General features: G+C 37.7%; 1 protein-coding gene across 1 annotated transcript in view; it reads right to left on the reverse strand.

Annotated features, from left to right (window-relative positions):
• The window catches only part of PRKDC (protein kinase, DNA-activated, catalytic subunit), a 114195-nt gene that overhangs the window by 94100 nt on the left and 2832 nt on the right, over positions 1 to 17263 (reverse strand). The window contains exons 2-15 of the mRNA XM_070747733.1: positions 16184 to 16260; positions 14793 to 14885; positions 13895 to 13969; positions 13697 to 13805; positions 12853 to 12965; positions 10908 to 11007; positions 9209 to 9264; positions 9085 to 9115; positions 8743 to 8900; positions 6903 to 7049; positions 5009 to 5173; positions 4644 to 4812; positions 3020 to 3069; positions 1177 to 1314 (exon numbers count right to left, since the gene is read on the reverse strand). Of these exons, the coding sequence (XP_070603834.1) occupies positions 1177 to 1314; positions 3020 to 3069; positions 4644 to 4812; positions 5009 to 5173; positions 6903 to 7049; positions 8743 to 8900; positions 9085 to 9115; positions 9209 to 9264; positions 10908 to 11007; positions 12853 to 12965; positions 13697 to 13805; positions 13895 to 13969; positions 14793 to 14885; positions 16184 to 16260 (1481 nt within the window). The remainder of the gene's footprint in view (positions 1 to 1176; positions 1315 to 3019; positions 3070 to 4643; positions 4813 to 5008; positions 5174 to 6902; positions 7050 to 8742; positions 8901 to 9084; positions 9116 to 9208; positions 9265 to 10907; positions 11008 to 12852; positions 12966 to 13696; positions 13806 to 13894; positions 13970 to 14792; positions 14886 to 16183; positions 16261 to 17263) is intronic.

Raw genomic sequence — 17263 nt, forward strand, 5'->3', positions numbered from 1 at the left:
TCAGAAAAATGCAGATATTTTAAAATAAGTGATATGTATACAGTGTTCCCTCGATTTTCGCGGGGGTTACGTTCCAAGACCTCCCGCGAAAGTCGATTTTCCGCGAAGTACCGGTGCGGAAGTAAAAACACCATTTTTGGCTATGGACAGCCAAAAACTACCCCCACGCACCCTTTTTCAAGGCAGCGCAAGGAGCCGGGCTTGAAATTAGGGCAGGGAGCAACGAAAGTGCGGAGGCTTTGAATGTCGGCTGCCCCCGCCCCCCCAGCACCTCCGGCCCCCTCGCCGCTACCGCCCGCCCGCCCGATCCACCCCTCTCACCGGCTTTCTTCGGACACGGGTCCTCCTGCAGCAGCGCTGGCGGCTACGGCTTCTCATCCTCCTCATTCGGCCAGTAGCCACTCTGAGCGCTTTGAGAATGCCTGCCTCACCCCTCTCACAGTCCCTTAGCTGAGAGCACTTTCGTCCCAGCTATCAGCGAGGGGGCTGCAGGAGAGGTGGGGGCAGGCTTTCTCACAGAGAGGGAGAGTGAGAAAGAGAGAGAGCGCAAGAGGGGGGAGAGTGGAAGGTAGAGAGAGAGAGAAAAATGATAGAAAAAGGGAGAAAAAAGAGAAATGAGAAAATGATTGAAGCAGAGAATGACAGGAAAGAAAGAGAAAAAGAGAGAGAAGTGACTCTTGGTGATGACGTATGACGTCATCGGGTGGGAAAAACCGTGATATAGGAAAAAAACAGCGGAGTATTTTTTAATTAATATTTTTTGAAAAACCGTGGTATAGCGTTTCGCGAAGTTTGGACCCGCGAAAATCGAGGGATCACTGTATAGAAATCCCAAACATAGAACCTCTACAACTCTATTTTGTTCAAATGTGGTTGTGGCATTGTATTTCAATGTTTGGTTACAACAAGAAATATTTAACTGATATACTGCATCTACAAAAGCACTGGAGAAGCCATTTGTGTTTATGCCCAACTAGTTTGATCATAACATCTATATGAGATTTCAGAAAAATTGAACTGGGCATGAGGAAAAAGAAAACTTTGAACGATCTTATAAGATGCAAGTAAAAGAAAGAGTGCACAAGGAGGCAAAACTATAGATTTTTCCAGGAGAAATGGTATCATGAATCATAACAATGAATTACTATTCTTAACTTTGGTAAAGTTCTTCTTTACCTTCATAGTATCACAGCTAAGTAAGGTCCTAAAGACATCCAGGTAATCCTTATATGTAGGCACCTTCCATTTCCCAGTCCTTACTTCTCCAGATGAATTTGATTCTTCTGATTTGGAAACATTGTTACCAAAAAAATCCTGAAAGACATTGCAACGTTGAAGTAACTACAGTACAGTGATCCCCCGTTTATTGCGTCCCCAACCATTGCGAACAGGGTACTTCGCTATTTTTCAACCCGGAAGTCAAAATACCATCTACGCATGCGTGCCCGTGGGCACGCATGCGTAGATGGCAACCGGGAGATCAGCTGCTGGGCGGCTTCCCTGAGTCTTCCCCCTCTTGCTGGCGTCAGCGAGGAGTTTCCCCACCGCCCACGCAAACTCCTCGCTGCCGCCCGCCCTTCGCCCGCCCACGCCGTTCATTCTCGCCGCTTTCGAGCTGAGTCCGGGAGCGAATTCGCTCCCGGACTCAGCTCGAAAGCGCCGATAGCAAGCGGCAAGGAACGGCTTGTCCACGCCGTTCGTTCTCACCGCTTTCGAGCTGAGTCCGGGAGCGAATTCGCTCCCGGACTCAGCTCGAAAGCGGCGAGAACGAACGGCGTGGACAAGCCGTTCCTTGCCGCTGGCTATCGGCGCTTTCGAGCTGAGTCCGGGAGCGAATTCGCTCCCGGACTCAGCTCGAAAGCGCCGAGAGCCAGCGCCCCCCGGACCCCCAACCCGGGTTTGGGGGGCTGCTAGGAAGCCCTCCATGCCGGCGGCAAACAGCCGCGCCGCCCCCAATCTTCGGCTCCTCGCTAGCGCTGTGGGAGTAAAAACACCATCTGCACATGCGCAGATGGTGTTTTTACTTCCGCAGCGCTACTTCGCGAAAACCCGCTCGTTGCGGGGGGTCCTGGAACGGAACCCTCGCAACGAGCGGGGGATCACTGTATAAGTAAAATTATGTAGTTTCCAATACTTAGTCTTAGACTGCATGACAATAAATAAGCAGGAACTTTTTGCCAAGACATATTGAAATACAGTATTCTATGAAATGACTTCATCTCAGGAGAAAAAATAACTGGTACAATACAAATTAACTGAAAAGTGCTGAATGGTTCCTAATGCATCTGCTGGGATTCTAATTTATTTTTCTTGCAATAGAAAGGTTTGCATTAGCATATAGGCAAATGAAAATAAAAAATGGATATAGTTTTTGAGTTATGATCATTTGTTCAGTGCAGATATGGACTCCTACTGATTCTTTAGAACCAATAGTAAACGTCATGGAGTCAGTTCTGGCAGTGCTGGTGTCAAATCCACCTTGGATTTTCTTTGATTGCTGCGGGGGCACGTGCAGAAAGCGTGTGTGTGCGCCTGGTGCAGCCCTGAGCGAACCAGCAGCAAAACGATCCACAACCCATTCCTGGTTCAGTGGTACTTGTGCCTGGTCCCCAAAGTTATGGCCACTGCAGTATCCCCATGGTCACATTTGGGGATATGCAGCTTGTCTGCAGTTACAACTTCTACCCCCCTATTCACCTATCTCCAGCTCCCCTATTCACCTATCTCCACCCCATACAGTGGTACTCCTCAGTGGCAGTATTGGGCTGAACTACAGTAAAAAATTATTGGAGTCTCTTCTGAGCCTCTTACCCCCTGCATTATCAAGATGTGGACTATACTGTATTTTATCAGATTATTCCTAGGAACCATTTCTAGAAACAGTCTCCAAAAGTCATTCCCACATACCAGTACATCGCATTCTAAGTTTTCTGTTGAAATTCATAATTGAATAATTGCCTAAGTACTTTTCAAATTCTGTAGATACATATTTAATTCCACAAAACCCCAGTAAACTTACCATTGAAAAGACCAGTGGTTTTGAACAGATTCTGATTAAAACCTGATGCACTGAAAATGAAGAGAGTTTGTTTTAATTTAGTATTTCAATAAGCTGGCCTCAAATAATAGCAATAGCACTTAGACTGATATGCACTTCTCTGGAGCCTAAATATTATCCCAATTTTATGACAAACTTTTGCAACAGATAATCTTTGACTCATTGGGGTTTGAATTTCAATGGCTAAGCAATGAGGTCATTAAGTAAATGCAAGCCAGTTGCCAAATGCCTAAATTGCAATCATCTACCACGCACAGGAATGGTACAAGAATAGTAACTTCAAGGATAGAATGCAAGGTATTTTATCAAGGCTATAGTAACTTTCAGCTGTTGATAACCTATGGTCGTAAGATTACCTGTAGTCACAATTAAGTTTTATAGTGACAACTTTGCACTAGTCACGGAACTCAAAGAAAATGGGGAAAAAATTAAAAATTCTTTCCCTTTCACATTGACAATGATGAATCTTAAAATGATCCAGTAGTTAACTGAATAAGACTTATAGCATCCTTTATCATCTTAACAACATGGTCTGTTGTGTAGATGTTTGGGTGTACAGGGTGGGGATTATGTGGTGGGTGGGCCTTTTTTTGTATTGTTATGAATGTTGGGAATTTTGGACTAGTCTCTGGGCATAATGTGACTTTTATTGTCAATGACAATTTTGTTATATTGACAATGACAATAAAGTATTTATATTTATATTTAAACTAGCCATTACCATTGTTTTTCTGTAATTTCTAAACCCTTTTGCATGGCAATTTATGCAATATATTTCCTTGATTGTCAAGACTATCAAAGTTCTTTATTTGTTCAATTCACTAATCAACTGCTAATTTCTGCCTGTATAATCACCCTATTTATAGACAAGAAGCCTTCCCCCTAATTTCCAGGTTTAAAAGGTTATTTCTGACCCAGTATCTTGCTGGTAATAAATATTTGTCTTCCTCCCTTCTAAAATCCTTCTAAGCAAAATTAAACTAGGATGGAAACATGGAACCTTTTATCTTCTAGCACTTAAATATAGGGAAAATATCTGGATCAAAAAAAAACCTATAGCAAAGTAGCATTAGAAACTGGAATTGGTACAAAACTACACCAAGTTTTTAAAATTGCAATTTGCTGCGTAAGCCATAATGTTCATATATAATGCTGTTTACCCAATGGGTTCATACATTTTGTTAAGCCTAAATCAAACTTTATTATGGTACAGGAAGCCTTTTGTTACAAGAATGAGGAAAAGAAAAAAATAGTGAAATCTAATACTTAAAGTCATGACTGTCAGGGAGGAATTTTAAAAAAATAATTCAAAGTCAGCAAAGTAATGTCCTCCAAAATGATGGAGAGCATGATGGGAGTTTGGGGAAACTGTTTCAGAAATCCAAATCCAAGTTGAAAGGTTGTATCAGAAAATGCAAAACTTTAATGTAACAGTATATTTAACTGGTGCAAAAGTTAAATATCGATTATCAAGAAATGCCTAAGCCTTCTATCACTACTGCTTTCTTAAATTTATGTTACTGAAACCTAAATTAATACTGAAGTCAAAGGAACAATACCTGTTTGTACACTATAGAATACTCACCGACAGTGCTCATAAAACTCCACAGTACCGGGCCTTTGGCTGCCAAAGCTAAAAATACTTTCACAATAGACTTACAACAGGCTATTTGCATCCTGGCACTATATTGTGGGAAGCTATCTATTTGAACTATCATAAGACGTTCAAGAACTGGAGTATATATCTCTGGAATCTAGAAGAAAAACAAGAGGAGATATCAGATATCAAAAAAAGGAAGTTGCCTGTTTTCTAAAATTTCTAAAATCTGTTGTATTTTTCAACCCTCCTCCCAACAAAAAAAATTATACCAGCATCTTCATCAATGAAGGTCCACATATTTCCTGAACATACAAATAGCCTCACAAATTAGGTTTACACTGCTTACTTACAGTGTCCAAGTGGAATATAACACTTGCAATGGATTGAAGAAAGCTTGGGAGCTGATACACATGGTCATCAATTGTTTCTGCTTCAGTTAGATACATTTGCTTACAGCGCTGAAGGAGTTCCACATACATGAAGTCAACATTCTTTGGACTGATAACTTTACAAGGCTTTAAGTGGAGAAAATAGAAAAAAAATTATATAGAGATAAGGTCAGGAATATGCAAAATTTATGAATTAGGGAATGAACAATTCTGGATTGTTTAATCCTCTTATGAAACATGTCAACATTTCTTTAGAAATTATTAAGTCATTCATTAATGTATATTTATTTATTTATTTATTTATTTATTTATTTATTTATTTATTATTTAGATTTGTATTGCCCAAAAGTCATTTCTAATTTGATATAGAAAATCCAGAGATGTACAAAATGGTCTCTAAGACAGTTTGTTTAAAACAGTTTGTTTCTTCTCTATCAAATAGAGGTGATCCCTTCAAATACCTTCAGTCTCATGATAACTTCAAATAAACAAACTGTTGTAAGTTTGTTTATCTGAACTTATCTTGAGACTGAAGATATTTGAAGTTTCAGTTCATTTGAAGTTATCATGAGACTGAAAAAAGCGACTGTTATAACAATTTTTCACTTATGACCTTTGTGGCATTCCCATGGTTACGTGATCAAAATTCAAGCATTTGGCAACTGACTTATATTTTTGATAGTGTCCCAGGGTCATGGAATAATTTTTCTGACAAGCAAAGTTAATGAGGAAGACAGATTAATGCAACAACTCGTTACTAACTTACAACTGCAGTGATTTACCTAACAATGTGGAAAGAAATGCAACATAGTATCTAAAGAATACAATTTTTCTTTCAACTTTCTGCATAATCAAAACTTTTTAATATAATCTTAGCTCTATAGTACAGTACTGTATATTGATTTGAATTTCAACTTTTAGCTGCATGACTGGAACGAATTCCCAACTGCATAGGACTACAAGAATCAACAGCACCCTGAACTATTCAAAAAGCTCTTTTTCAGAAAGTCTCCTAAAACCAGTTTAAAAAACCTATTGTTTGGAACTGAAGGCATCTCTGTCTTCTACACAAAATAAAATATTTATAAAAAACCTTCAGGACTATTTATTTCTAATTTAATCACTTTAAGTATAAAAGAACATATTTGAAATGTATTTATTAATTTTTGTATACAAAAGAAGCTAAATTTAAAGAAAACGGGGAAATTCTTAGTTAGAAATCCCCTTCTATATTTGCAATTTTCCTGAAGTCTGTATTCACATCAAGCAGAACTTTACTTGTAGTAGAGCATAGGGGTAGATTCTGGATTCCTTTACTGCCAGTTCACTCAGAGTCACACCACTTGTGTTGTGTGCCCTGAACATACATAAGATGCCATGCCGCTAAGACGTGGCTTGGGGCATTGCAGGCCTGGGTCGCAAACGGTTCCAGCAATCCATGCTGCCAAGTTACTACCGGTTCTATAAAACTGGGAGGAACCAGGAGGAACCCACCTCTAGTACAGCATAGGAATTAACAAGATTTCTATACAGTATATGGGATGAAGAAATCTTTTGTTGGAATATTAAAAGTGTTAAATTATTGAAAATGGTTGTACTGGTTTTGCTGAAGATGGAAGTCATTTCTTTTTATATTTTTCGTTCATTCTTCTTTTTAATATATTTTTCTCTTTTTACCTTCTCTCCCTCCTTTTTTTTGTTTTTCTCTTTGCATTTTTAACCTTTTTAATATATTTTTAGTATATATTGGGTTTTTAAACAAAAGTTCTACCTGCCAGATATGTAAAATAAAACCTTATTCCCATTTTTAGCATTGAATTCCTTCAGAATTTGTATCATGAAGAAAACTACATACCGCTGCAAATAGTCCATAACCACGAATAGCAATGGACAGTTCTTTGTTGTTGGCATCCATATTTCTGATGATACCATAAAATTCTTCCATAAAGAAGTTTAACTTGCTCTTATGCATTTCAACATCTTTGGCAACCATTGATGAAACCTTAAAATCATATATAAAATTAGTAATTTTATCATTGAATATTCAAATATTTCCCAGTGTCTTACATTTATACATTGCTAATTGTTTCCCAAAATTGCTGTATCTTTCAGAGTATGACACACTTCCCCAAAAAAGAGGCGTTCTTATATTTCTAATGTAGTTTTTTCAAAGCTTTTTTTCACCTATCTTTGTGCTTTGTCTGCTCCCTCTGACTCTTAGCTGTGCTTCAGAAGCTTTTTTCCAGCCCTAACAAGGTGCTAGTGAATGAAGCAATCTCCCCCCAAGTAAGGGATAAAAATGCTCAAAATCAGCAAACTAATGTGCTGAAGCTGACCAGACTAAGGATGCTAACCAGATGAGTACCAGGTAGACAGATCATCCCACCCCCTGCTATTTTCCTCCCCAAAAACTAAGCTGCATCTTATACTCTGGTGCGTTTCATGCTCCGAAAAATACAGTATGTAATAAAATACTAACACATTTGGAGAAACAAGAAGCAATGATCTATTGGCATTAAAAGTACAGTGGTACCTCGGTACTCGACCACAATTCGTTCCAGAAGTGTGGTTGAGAACCGATTTGGTCGAGTACCGAATTTATTTATCCCACAGGAAATAATGGAAATGGATTTAATTGGTTCCCAGCCCGTTAACTCGCTGGTAACCAATTAAATCTATTTTCTTTATTTCCAATGGGATAAATAAATTCGCTACTCCAAGCTGCAGGAAAGGTGGGGGCTGCTGCAATCCCGGCAGCTTTGGGGGGCTCTTTTCCTCATTGCTTCCTTTTATTACCTGTAAGCAGCTTCAAAAACTTTCTCCTTCCCTGTGGCTGCAACAGCGGCGGCTTCCCTTCCAGTAGCAAGAGCGCCGGGAAGTCACGTAATGAAGGGAAGCTGCTGGAACGGCAGCAACTGCTGAGATGGCTCCGGCGGCTTCCCTTCATCACGTGACGTTCCCGGCGCTGTTGCTACTGGAAGGGAAGCCGCCGCTGTTGCAGCCACAGGGAAGGAGAAAGTTTTTGAAGCTGCTTACAGGTAATAAGAGGAAGCAATGAGGAAAGGAGCCCCCAGAAGCTGCCAAGATTGCAGCAGCCCCCACCCTTCCTGCAGCTTGGAGCTCTTAGAGAGCTCCTCAGCCCCCTGAAGCTGCCGGGATTACATTTCAGATAATGAACAAAATTTTCTCTGGCTGTTCGGTATCTGAATTTTTGTTCAGATACCGAAGCAAATTTTTGCCGAAAATTTTGTTTGTTATCTGAAATGTACGAGAAAGGAAGCGTTCGAGTACCGAGGTACCACTGTAACAATAAAACTTTAAAGAGGCCTACAATCCTAAGGACATGAAATCAAATATCATTTAAGAGATGAAAGGAAGACCTGCCTTTCAAAATACAAGTAAACTGTGGATGACCACTCCATGCCTTCATGGATCTGAGACACTCACAATTCTAAACCCAGACTAATATTAATGAATATAAAAGGGAAGAAAAGAAATAAAATATGGTTGCCCCAGGTAGATTTTGAACATTTTTGAATTAACTGGTCTAAAGCTGAAAAATGTATGCCAGGCTAGAGCCAGTGCATAACTCATTTCTTACTAGTCACAACAAGGGGCAAACCTATATATAGACTGCTTCACTATAATATTTACATTCTAGGAATTCTGCCAGATAACAGTTGTATTTTGTGTACCTGTTTAAGAAATGAATCCAATGCAGAATGTCCTGCTTTCTTGAGTTCTGCATTTTGATGGCCACACCATTTGGACATTGTTTGAAACAAGGAAACATAATTGTCTAAAAGACAAGTGCTGAATTGAACAGCATGCTTACTGAATAAATGTAGACCAGCTGTAAAGTAAACATTTTAATTTACATTGATCATTTTGTTTCAATTATATCCAAAATATTTTTAGATTTTAACAGTTTTGAATGATTGTTTATAAAATTACTTTTGACAAAATTGTTCGAATATGTTATCACAGAAACTATTTTGTCACCACAGTACTTCATAAAAAAAATAAAAAATTCTTACCAAGCGGTACTGCATATCTTTTCAAATCAATCTGCAATTTCAAAGGGTCCAGAATAAGAATAATTTGTCAAATTAACATGAGAATTTTCTTTTAAGAAAAAGTTAGAAGAGACACTATATATACCTTTGGACTTATTGCCTTCACTGCAAAATCAAAAATCTCTTTTGATGTTCGTGGATCTGTAGATAGATGAACCATATAAACACAGTTATGATAGAGTTTCTCTGAATTTAATCATTTTCTCACAGGTCATAAAAGTCAGATATCAACAATACTTTATTCCAACATATTGCTTTCATTCTACAAGGACTTCCTAATAAACTAAGCCACCATGTTTATTTAACATACAGGTAACAAACAATAATTGGGATCAGACTTTCTGTTGTTAAGCAATATGGTCAGAAAGTGCAACATCCTGCAACTGCATTGCTTGGCTGAAGAAATCCTGGCATTCTCTATTGCCATTGATAACCAAATCCCACCAATCATTAGACAAGACCCACCCCAATCCAAGCCATTCCCATTTTGGCCCATTCCACTTTTGCTCTTGTAGGAAACAGAAAATCTCCATATAGATGCACCACAAAGCCTAGAAAATTATCAGAATGAATTGCAGAGAACAATTGGAAGTTTTAATTTTTATCAGTGCGTTCTACTCTACTCTTGCATATTCTAATTTTATAAAAACTTCGTAGAAGAAATCCGAACACTATGAAATATCTGCTAATCTGCTTTAAGATCCTAACAGAACTAATTACCTCGTGATACAAACCCCTCGTGATACGAACCCGGGGTACGGAAATTTTTTGCCTCTTCTTACGAACTTTTTTTGGCTTATGAACCCACCGCAGAACGCAAAATGGCGCTCTGCTGGGCACCGCCGCCCAGCTGTCACCTTTTAAAACAGCCGGGGGGCTTCTCAGCATTCTCCCGAACCCAAACTTTTCGGGTTCGGGAGGCCGCCAAGAAGCGTCGCTGCCCGGCTGTCACCTTCTGAAACAGCAGGGCGGCTTCTCGGCGTTCTCCCGAATGCCAAACCCGGAAGTTTGGGTTCGGGTTCCGGAGGCCGCCGAGAAGCGCCCGGCTGTTTCAGAAGGTTACAGCTGGGCGGCGGCGCTCAGTGGAGCACCGTTTTTACGATCGGCGGCGGCGTTTTCGGCCGATCTGGAGGCTAGAAAGAAGGTGGGGAATCCAAATAGGGAATTCCATAGGCGGAGCTTTGACGTCACGAAGACGTCTGACCGGTCGGACGTCTTCGTGACGTCAAAGCTCCGCCTATGGAATTCCCTATTGGGATTCCCCACCTTCTTTCTAGCCTCCAGATCGGCCGAAAACGCTGCCACCGATCGCAAAAACGGCGCTTCGCCGAGCACCGCCACCCGGCTGTAACCTTCTGAAACAGCTATTTGTTGGCTCCTTTTATACATTAATTAATCAAGGAAAGTATCCATAAGATTGTTTTAGTATCAAATACAGCAAGAAGGTAATTCATAGAAAGTTTCCACGGTTTATAAGCTATCAGCAAGGGTTTTCAGTTTAAATATATGTGCAAATTGTTCAAGAGATTGTTTAGGGGGTTTTTTAACCACAAATTTGGCCATTTTCATTTTACTGAAAGTGATCTGATCTTGAAGCAAATTATTCCAAACAGTGAAAGGAGATTTAAATCGGATGGCTTGCACATGAACTTTCCAACCTTGACAATGTTTCTATGTCTCTACTTTTAAGAGATTTAACCTTTTTGGTGAAATACAATTTTATACAGAAAAAAAATTCTATGCTTTTTTGTTACTGGGTTATTTTAGTAAAATAAAGATTATACCTTCATCCATGGACTTGGTAAAATTATACATAAGTGCAGTCAGTCCTTTTAGACACCCTGCTACAAGAGGGAACTTAGGTTGCCTTGTTGTAGAAGTCATCTGCAAATGAGAAAATAAATGATTGTATTAAAAAAAACAGATGATCTGAAGTAAAAACAGAGATGAAGTAACAATAATAATAAATGTCAACATTTTAGCAATGCATTTATTGTCAGATTATGGAATAAATGTGGTACTTCTGATATATAATGGGGTATCTAAGAATCATTTCATCACTGTTATTTCAGATAGGATTAATAATTCAGAAAATGTTGACACATAAATAAGCAATAAATCGTACAGTGTTGGGACAACCAAGTTCTTATCAACTGTCTTTAAACTTGTTTGGCAATTCTGTCAAATTGATGCCATTTATATATATTAAACAAATAGACTTCTATTATAAACGAATAACTGATACTAAAAGATAGGTTTGTAAAATTTGCCCTTGTTAGAAGCGAGCTAATTTCTATAGCAATAAGAGATATATTCATCACTGTGATATACTGCATGTGTAGATCAGTTGTTTTATATTACAGTTCTAAAACGTTTAGAAGTGCATACAAGTTTTAATTACATGCGTAAGAACAATACTATGTAAGCAACAGAAATATGTACATAAATATAAATTATAAGTTGCAAGTAAATAAGGGATAAATTTCACCTGATTCCCAGAAGCTTACATATAATTTCTAATATATTTACAAAAATATTTAGCATTATTTTCAAATGTTTATATTTTAATACCAGTTATGCAAATTATTTCTGCCCTTCATTATATAGAAAAATTTAATCCAATGCAATATACAGATTTCTGAATTCTCATTAAATATTTTTTAAAATATTAAATGTATTTATAAAAACATAGCAAATATCTCACTTTCTCAATAAGTCTCACTTCTGCCAATTCCCGTTTACAGTACAGTAGTCCCTCACCTATCGCTGGTGTTACGTTCCAGACCTGGCCGCAATAGGTGAAATCCGCGATGGGGAATTTATCGACTGATAGTACTTATTTAAGTATTTATATTGTAAATGTTTGGTAAGTTTTCATTGTTTTAAGTGTTTATAAACCCTTCCCACACAGTATTTATTTTAGATACAGTATTTAAATACAGTATTTACAATTTTAGATATATATTTTTTTTAAAAAACCTGCCGATCGAGTTCGGCGGGCTGTTTAAATCTGCCGATCGGCTTCCTCAGAAACCCGCGATGAAGTGAAGCCGCAGTAGGTGAAGCGCGGTATAGCGAGGGACTACTGTATATGTCAAAATTTATACAGTATATATATCAAAAGCACACATGGAAAAGTATCTATTCAATTTGATACAATGAACTGAATAGCGCATTAAACCTGCATCATAACACAGGATGCAGTTAGAGACCAGTCATTGAAAGATGCTAAGATGTTGACTGCCTTTACCGTGTTTATTGCTTTTTACACAGTTTCCAAGCAGCAAAAGGTAACAAAGAGCAACAGCATTTTATTGGTGAATTCTCGCCAATATTTAAGAACATCCTGTTGATACAACCTAGATCAGGAGTAGACAAAGTTGGCTCTTCTGTGACATATGGATTTCTACTCCCAGAATTCCTGAACTAGCATGATTGGCTCAGGAATTCTGGGAGTTGAAGGCCACAACTCATAGAAGAACCAATTTTGCCTGTCCCTGACCTAGAGGAAATAATGTACAAGCCAGGGATAGTGTCTACATTATCCTAGTGATGTGAACTGGGTGGGATCATGTATTCAAGGTTTGTTTGTGGTAGGCAGTTTGCTGCTCACACCCTCTAATGACCTCTATCTCTACAGTAATAAATGAAATATTAAGAATTGGCATTATCAACAATTTTAAGAAATCAATCTCAACTTTCCATACCAAATGCAAAACTCTTTCTTACCTGTGCTTTTAATTCTAGCAGATAAGCGCGGAATAGTTTTTCAGAATTGTCAATCATTTCACTAGGTTGAACTTCACCCAAGACTCCCAAGAGCTCATAAATCCTTTCCAACACTTAAAAAAAAAATTAGCATCTCAATCACTTGATTATATTTTATGTCAACTATCCCAATTACTTTCCCCTATCATCAAATGTAGGGGGATTTGATTCAGAGAAACATAGATTTCCAAGTTCTTACTGGCACTGAGAGATACCAATCTCACTGTATATATGTATACTCAATTAATTATACAATTTCTACAACTGCATTTTAATGTAATTAAAATTTATAAAAGGAAAGATGCTACTAATTGCTCAAGCTTTCAGCAATAACATTTTAATGACTGAGGGAAGAAATAAAATGTGAAAACACTGATTTCCCCGATCGAGCCAGAAAACGGCAGAATACTCTTCTTCATCCAACTACATTTCTTCTTGGGAAGAAAAAAATTACAACTTATTATCATGCCATATTACTTAGCTGATCTCTTTTGCATCCTGCGGAACAAAACTTGATGTCTGGTACAATTTTTAAAAGGTGTTAAGTTGTACATGAATTTTAAAAACAAGTGGGATAAAATTTGTACAAAATTAATGTCACACAGGTTACCATCATTCCTTGCTTTCAATACTACTTATATCTAATTAGAGGCATATTAGAAACTTTTTGTCAGGATATATCTCAATCTGTCTATTTTATTTGGGACACTAGCTAATTTATAATTTATTTATTTTATTTTATTTATTAGATTTTGCTAAACACCTTTTAATCTTAGTTACTGACAGAGTTAAAGTTAAATATTACCTGTATCAGGCACTTTGCTTTTAATAGCAATTTCTCCATAAAATTTATTAAAGATTTCTCCGATATTCATGTATTCCATTGCTTTCAATGATTGTAACTTTTGAAGCAGCTACAAAGATATTCAACAAGCCAAGGGTTAGAACGGTACAAATTTTTTTTAAAGTACAGCAGAATATAAAACTATGCTATTAATTTTACCTTGATCAGTAGCTCTAGAGCTGGGATTCCACATTTTGCTGATCTGTCTTTTGTATAAGCAGTAAAACATATCCGCTAATTTTTAAAAAACAAAAATTATATTATTATACAGTAACAATGCAACCAAATTCTCTAACTTAAATATGGAATTGTTGAGGCAATTGTTCATCATTATTTTACTTTATTCAAAAATATACCAATACAAATTTATTTACCCACATAATAATTTTAGTCATTAAAATATTTCACATCCTTCAGATGCATTAATCGAAAGCCAGGTTCTAGCAATGTATTTTCTATACATTTTGTGGTAAATCTCTTTTTAGCAGTAAGAGTATTCATAAAAAAGACATTCAGAACATCCCAAGTGGTAAAAACAAGAGAATATGAAATATACATCTGTTATTCTATCTGGACACATTAACAATATTGGAAAATTATAATTACTGTATAATAAATACTATTAATATTAATATTGATTAGAACAATGTTAGCAATATTACAATAATACAATTTCTACATTGAGATAGAAGGTTACAATAACAGTTGATTGTTCAGACTCAGAAGGACCAGCATGTTACAGACGTTTATATTAAAAGGGTACATTCTGAAAATACATTATGAAATTAAGATGTGCAAATCATGTTTCTTATTTTCCGAACCTCCATCCAAAATACAATTTTCACATATAATCTGTTTGGAAGATGTAACATTTTTCCTTTGAGGCACATTTCTCATGAAGTATACATAAAGTATTATTTCATCTTTGAGAGTTTCAGTTGAACAATTAATTCAAGAATTAATTGTTTTTAAAGTTAGTTACTAGTATTTTAGTCCAAACATTAATTCTACTTTGATAGTATGACAAAAAAATGTAAACTACTTTTCTTAGACCTACCTTTACATCTTGTGCATAAGGCTGGACTTTGGGGCCAATCTTTTCCACAAAGGCAATAATAAATTTTAATGCTTCTTCTCTGCATTCTCTAAACTAAAAGAAAAAATCTTCATTAAGAATACATTCAGACAAAACAAGGCTTCATATTAGCCTTATGAAATGAATATGTATGTATGTATGTATGTATGTATGTATGTATGTATGTATGTATGTTTTCGTAGATTTTCACGGGTACAGGTATGACGGTCTTGGTATATTCGGGTTTCTTCCCGTGTAGGATTTAGAAATTTCTGGCGACGTTTGGGACCTCGTCGAAATGTCACCAGAAATTTCTAAATCCTACATGGGAAGAAACCCGAATATACCAAGACCGTCATATATATATATATATCACATGTTTTTTGCTGAGGAGCTGTGACGTTCCTTCAATATACCAGGGTGATCCGACATAAAAAACATATAACCCTTCCCTGGTACAAAGCTGAAAGAATCAGATCCTGTAGCCCAGAGGAGAAGTTGCAGGATCAAATCCCAGTGAGGATATGGCTAGCTGGTGAGACCAAAACAAGGCCAAAATAGTACTATCCTGACATATATACAATGGTACCTCTACTTAAGAACGCCTCTACTTAAGAACTTTTCTAGATAAGAACCAGTTGCTCAAGATTTTTTTGCGTCCACTTAAGAACCATTTTCTACTTAAGAACCCGAGCCCGGAAAAATTTCCCAGGAAATTTGAGAGCAGCACGAAGGCCCGGCCAGTTTTCTGCCATTCCCCCTTTAATCCTGGCCATCTTGGGCTTTTCTGGGCTGCCAGAGGAGCCTTTCGGTGGCGCTTAAGGAGGATTTGGCAGCCCAGAACGAATGGAGCATTTTCCTTTCTCTGGGCGCTTTGAGATGGAATAAACCACTTCACTGTGGTGACTCCCTTGCGCTGCCTCCCATACACTGGGCGCGAGGTTGCCTCCCGGAGCATCTGGGCACGGAAAGGCAAAAGGGGGCGCTCACCTCACCTTCTTCCTTCAGTGACTGTCCTCCTCTCCTTCCTCCTCCTCCTCCCACCCAAATTCCGAGCTTTTATTTCTCTCCTAATGGGTTTGCACGCGTTATTTGCTTTTACATTGATTACTATGGGAAAAATTGCTTCTACTTAAGAACATTTCTACTTAAGAACCTGGTCACAGAATGAATTAAGTTCTTAAGTAGAGGTACCACTGTATATATAAACAGTGCAGTCTCAGATCACTTACTTAATTGCTACACATAGCTTTTGAAGAAGCAATTCAAATAACTTTAATAACATTAACAAAATGTACCTAATTTGTCTAGAAATGATATTCAACAAGGCTAAACTATTTAAAAAGTAGTTTCCCCCTAGATTTTAAACTTACATCTTCAACTTTCAGTGACTTATGAATAAATGATAGTAGTCCATTTTCTTTAGAAAACACCAGTGAAATCTGCAAGGCTGAGGGAAGAATAAATGCAGATTAATATTTTAATAAATTAAGCAAATGCTCTACAGGTAATCCTTGACGTTCAACCATTGGTTTAACAACCATTCAAAGTTACAGTGGCTCTGAAAAAAATGACATGACCGGTCTTTTCATTTATAACCACTGCAGTCTTACCATGGCCGCATTATGAAAATTTGGTACTTGCCTACAACAATATATTTATGATGTTGCAGTATCTCTGGGTTATGTTATCACACGTTGTTACCTTCCCAGCCAGTTTCCAACAAGCAAAGTCAATGTGTGAAGTTGGATTCACTTAATTATGCATGATTCACTTAACAAGGGCAGTGATTTGCTTAACCATGGCAAAAAAGCTTGTAAAACCTGACACAACGTATTTAAGCCTTTTTTAGCAATGGAAATTCTGGGGCCAATTGTAATAATAAGTCAAGAACTTACTGCATTTCCAAATGAAGAATTACAGAATAAAATATTCTTTCTATGAATGTAAAAAAAATGGCACATTCATATTGGGAACAAGGATCATGCTCTTGATTCTCCACATCACAACTGCAGGGAAAAATCTAAATGCAGTGTAAAAACTGAAGGGAAGCTATTTGCAAACCTTGCTTGAGTTTACACATCACACTGAACTAAACAGTGAGGAATCTGCAACCACTGAAATGTATATAACTATACATTTGTTGGAATTGGATATGTCTAGTTTAATGAAAAGAATTAGGGGTGACATGATAGCAGTGTTCAGATATCTCATGGGTTACCATCAGGGGTGGGCTACTGCCCGGACTGGGGTGACGGGGACGTAGTGAGGTAGCGAAAATGGAGCTCCACCCCAGAGCACCCAATTTGCACAGAAAGATGTTGAAAGAAAATGCAGGATATCCTGCATAAGCCACGCCCACTGTGGTAGTAAAAATGTTGGTAGCCCTTCACTGGTTATCCTAAAGAGAGAGTCAACCTATTCTCCAAAGCACCTGAAGGCAGGACAAGGAG

The sequence above is a fragment of the Erythrolamprus reginae genome, chromosome 3 (assembly GCF_031021105.1).
Source record: "Erythrolamprus reginae isolate rEryReg1 chromosome 3, rEryReg1.hap1, whole genome shotgun sequence".
NCBI classification, from domain to species: Eukaryota; Metazoa; Chordata; class Lepidosauria; order Squamata; family Dipsadidae; genus Erythrolamprus; species Erythrolamprus reginae.